We start from the raw sequence: 4,461 nt of genomic DNA, 5'->3' as shown, positions 1-4,461 counted from the left end.
TTCCTTGACCCTGATGAATGACATCATTCATTCTTTCCTCGAGGTATATCTTTACTCTTATTACTTTCCTCTCCTTCCTTTCATGTTCGTAACTCCCCTTCCTTTGTCTTTTTATAGATCAATTTGACAGGTACGGAGCTTATGAGAAGAATTTCTTAGACAAATCAGCAGGTGATTGAGTTGCGCACCAAGGTTGATAATTGGAATGAGCAATTCGAAGGCCTTCAACTAAGGAAAGACATTCTTGCTAAGGAGAAGGGATCTTTATAACAACAAGCAAGAATAATCACCACCGAACTAGTGATTTTAAAAGCTTCTTCCAATCAAGTTGAAAAAGACAAGGACAGATTGAAATCCTCCTTCACTGAACAACACTCCAAGGCAAGTGAATAAATAAGAAGCTTGAAAGAGCTCCTTAACCAAAAAGAGGTATATGCGGGTGATCTAGTACAAATGCTCACCCAGGCTCACGAATACCTCCGTGCCTCATTGGACAAGATTCAGTTCCTTGATAGTTCTCTTACTCATTTAAAGACATCTTATGAAAGCTCAGAAGTAGAAAAAGAAGAGTTGAAAGCTGAAATTGAGAAGTGGGAGAAAGATTATGAGGCCTTTGAAGACAAGTTAAAACTTGATGTTAGCTGGGCTTTTCCGAACACCCTCTTTGAGACCCTAACTGAAGCTAGCCATGAGGGTTTTGACCTTAATGCTGAAATCGCAAAGGCTAAAGAAGCGATTGATCAAACTCATCAACATCAAAGCTTCTCAACACCTGAAGATGAAGGTTCTAAAGGTGATGGTGATGGACTTACTCCTGGTGAAGCTAACATTCAACCTTATTCTTCTCAAGTTGATCCCTCTTCTCCCGCAGATGATGTTCCTTAATTTCTCCCTTGGCTTTTGTGAATGTGATTTGCCCTTGTTTTGATTTTAGTTGAAACTCTTTTTTCTTTTTGTTTTTGGAAGACTTTCTCCCCCTCCCCCCCCCTCCATTTTTGGAGTAATGATATAAATATCTCTTTGTTGCATATTATGCTTTCTGCTATTGTTTTTGAGCTTATGCTTGCATTAAGAATGCTTTAATAGACTACGTCTTTTAATATGTAAGGGTTTTTATAAAAGATTGCCCTTTTATATTAACAACACTGATGTAGATGACGCCTCATATTCATATTGGTGCAAAGATATGAAACATGAAGTAATTTGAGAAAGTCTTATTTTTTGAACTTTCAAATAAATAATCTTATACAACATTCTCATAACTGCTTTCTTTGTAGTAGGTTTACAAATACGAGTATATTTTACCGATATTAAATCTATGGCCTTAACCTAGAAGCTCGTGGGAGTATTTTGTAGGTTCTTTAACTCTTTACTGCCCACTTTTTCCGCGAGCTTGAACGCCTTTGAAATCTTGATATTTTCTTCAAGGTTTTAACTCTTGTTAAACTATGCTTTTGTGGTGTACATATTCTTTCCTTGTATACTTATTCCATATGCATAGTCCCCCCCCCCCCAGTGTTGGAGTATTGAAGTATGAGATCTCGAACACTGGATCAACTCCTTACTTTTAGTCCTTTTCCTAAAAAAGGAAATACATACAAGACTCGGAGGTAATCTTTTAGATGATGACTGCATAGCCCTTTTGCCATCAGAAATGTTGTAACCTAAACCGGTAATAATTAAATATTCCACGTGTCTTTCGGGTCTAATATCATCACTGGGTACGGGCCAGCTTTTTGCCTATCATCTAAAATGGTTATTAAAACTTAAATGAACAAAATAAAATTGAACTTGCATGATACCTGACCGTGGGTATTAACCTCTTTTAGAAGTAATACTTCTTCAAATGGACTGCATTCTAATGAGATTGTAAAACTTTTTCGTCCATGTTTTCCAATTCATACGCTCCTTTTTCCAGCAATGCTTTTAACTCTATATGGGCCTTCCCAATTTTGACTCAACTTTCCTGCAGCCACCGCTTTTGTTGATTGGAATACCTTTTTGAGGACGAAGTCCCCAATCTTGAAATACCTCAGGTTTGCCTTCTTGTTATAATATCGTTCAATCATTTGCTTTTGAGCCGCCATCCGAATTAATGTTGCTTCTCTTCTTTCTTCCGTCAAATTCAAATTTACTCGCAGCTCTTCTTCATTTGTTGCCTCATTTGTATGTGTATACCTCGTGCTTGGTTCGCCTATCTCAACTGGAACTAGAGTCTCCGTTCCATATACAAGTGAAAATGGGGTTTCTCTCATGCTTGTTTTTGCCGTTGAGCCCATAACACACCTGGTAGTACTTCTGGCCATTTGCCTTTTGACTTTTCCAATCACTTTTTTAAGTTGTTGACGATAACATTATTTGTCGACTCAACTTACCCATTAGCCACTGGGTGGTAGTGTGCCGAAGTGATCCGTTTAATCTGCCATCTTTGGAAAAAGTCAATAACTTTTGCACCTATGAATTATGGCCCATTATCACAAATGATCTCCTTTGGGATTCCAAATTGACATATTATATTTCTCCAAATGAAATCCATAACTTCCTTTTCTCGCACTTGTTTAAAGGCACTTGCTTCTACCCCTTTTGAGAAATAATCTGTTAGAATTAACAAAAACCGTACCTTTCCCTTAGCTTGAGGTAATGGTCCTACGATATCCATCCCCAATTTCATGAAGGACCATGGTGATATAACTGAATGCAACAATTCCGTCGGTCGATACATATTATTAGCGTATCACTGGCATTTATCGCACCTTGCTACAAAGTTTTCTGCTTCCTCTTATATTTTTGGCCAGTAGTATCCCGCTCTTATTAATGTATTTACCAACGATCTCCTCCCGACATGATTGCCATAATTCCCCATATGCACTTCTCTCATTACGTATTTTGTTTGTAATGGTCCAAGGCATCGTGCTAAAGGTCCACCAAATATTTTGCGATATAAATTCCCACGAATTAAGCAATACTAAGCAGCCTTCAACCGTAACAATCGGGATTTCTTTTTATCCTTAGGCAAAATACCATACTGCAAAAAGTTAACAAATTTGTTTCTCCAATCCCAAGTTAAATTATTGAAATTTACCTCACTCTTGGTTTGGTCGAGGGATGAATGAAATAAATGTACTACAACAACATTTTCTGCATTTGTCGCATCAACGAAAGATGCGAGATTTGTCAATGCGTCTGCTTCTGCATTTTCCCCTAGGTATTTGTACAGCTTTCCATGTCTGGAACTGCCTAAGCAATTCTCGTACCTTTTCGAGGTACTACTGTATTCACGTCTCTCTTGCCACGTAAGTCCACTACATTTGATTGACTACTAGATGCGAGTCACTTTTGATCGCGATTTGTTACCAAGCTCCCGTGGGAGTTCCAATCCCGCAATCACAGCTTCATACTCTGCCTCATTGTTAGTAATTGGGTTACATTTTACCGCCTGTCTTATTATTTCTCCTGGGGGTGGAATTAAACAATCCCCAAACCTGCTCCTTTAACATTTGAGGAACTGTCAGTAAACAATGTCCAATTCCCTGAATTAGCTCTGGTATATATTCATAACTCTTTTTCTGCTTCAGGAACTAAACTTGAGCTAAAATCTGCTAACACCTGAGATTTTATAGCGGTCCTAGGCTGATATATAATATCATATTCACTAAGTAAAATATCCCATTTAGCTAACCTTCCTAATAATTCTTGTTTATGCAATATATTCCTTAGTGGAAAAGCAGCTATAACAGAAATAAGATGACATTGAAAGTAAGGTCGTAACTTCCTTGATGCCATAATTAAAGCTAAAGCAAGTTTTTTTAGGTGAGGATACCGTGTCTCAGCATCTAGTAAAGACTTACTAACATAATAAATTAGAGATTGTTTACTTTTATCTTCACGTACCAATACCGCGCTTACCGCTACTTCTGACACAGCAAGGTAGATGAGCAATCTCTCTCTGTCTTTTGGTTTTGCTAACAGAGGTGGATTTGATAGATACTCCTTTAAGTCCTTCAGAGCTTGTTGACACTCGTCAATCCATTCAAACTGATTTTGCTTTTTCAATACTGAAAAGAACTTAAAGTGTTTTTCTGATGACTTAGGATATAAACCTTCCCAAAGCCGCTATTCTACTTGTTAATCTCTGTACTTCTTTCTTGGTCGTAAGTACATATGGTATTTATTCAATAGCTTTGATATGTGGGGGATTTACTTCAATACCCCTGTTAGAAACAAGAAAACCTAAAAATTTACCTTAAGCTACGCTAAAAGCGCACTTTTCCGGATTCAACTTCATGTTGTACTTGCAGAGAATTTCAAAGGTCTCAGCTAAATGTTGAAAATGTTTCCCTGCCTGTGTTGACTTGACCTACATATCGTCTATGTAGACCTCCATAGTTTTTCCAATGTGTTCTTGAAATATTTTGGTCACCAATCTTTGATATGTGGCTCCAGTATTTTTCAAGCCAAATG

At 37.6% G+C, this 4,461-nt stretch overlaps 1 protein-coding gene across 1 annotated transcript; it reads right to left on the bottom strand.

The window, feature by feature from the left end:
* Positions 1 to 1,898: 1,898 nt before the first annotated feature.
* On the bottom strand, positions 1,899 to 2,306 carry LOC142172411 (uncharacterized). Its single transcript, XM_075236017.1, has one exon. The coding sequence runs from the start codon at positions 2,304 to 2,306 to the stop codon at positions 1,899 to 1,901; it is 408 nt and encodes a 135-aa protein (XP_075092118.1).
* Between the last annotated feature and the right edge of the window lie 2,155 nt (positions 2,307 to 4,461).

Source organism: Nicotiana tabacum, chromosome 18 (assembly GCF_000715075.1).
Source record: "Nicotiana tabacum cultivar K326 chromosome 18, ASM71507v2, whole genome shotgun sequence".
NCBI lineage: Eukaryota > Viridiplantae > Streptophyta > Magnoliopsida > Solanales > Solanaceae > Nicotiana > Nicotiana tabacum.
The sequence above is the reverse complement of the archived record's forward strand: the minus strand, read 5'-3'. Positions and strand labels throughout refer to the sequence as shown.

Bases quoted from the DNA above. Each gene is read 5' to 3' on its own strand.
- LOC142172411 (XM_075236017.1), bottom strand. From the start codon at position 2,306: ATGGCCAGAAGTACTACCAGGTGTGTTATGGGCTCAACGGCAAAAACA.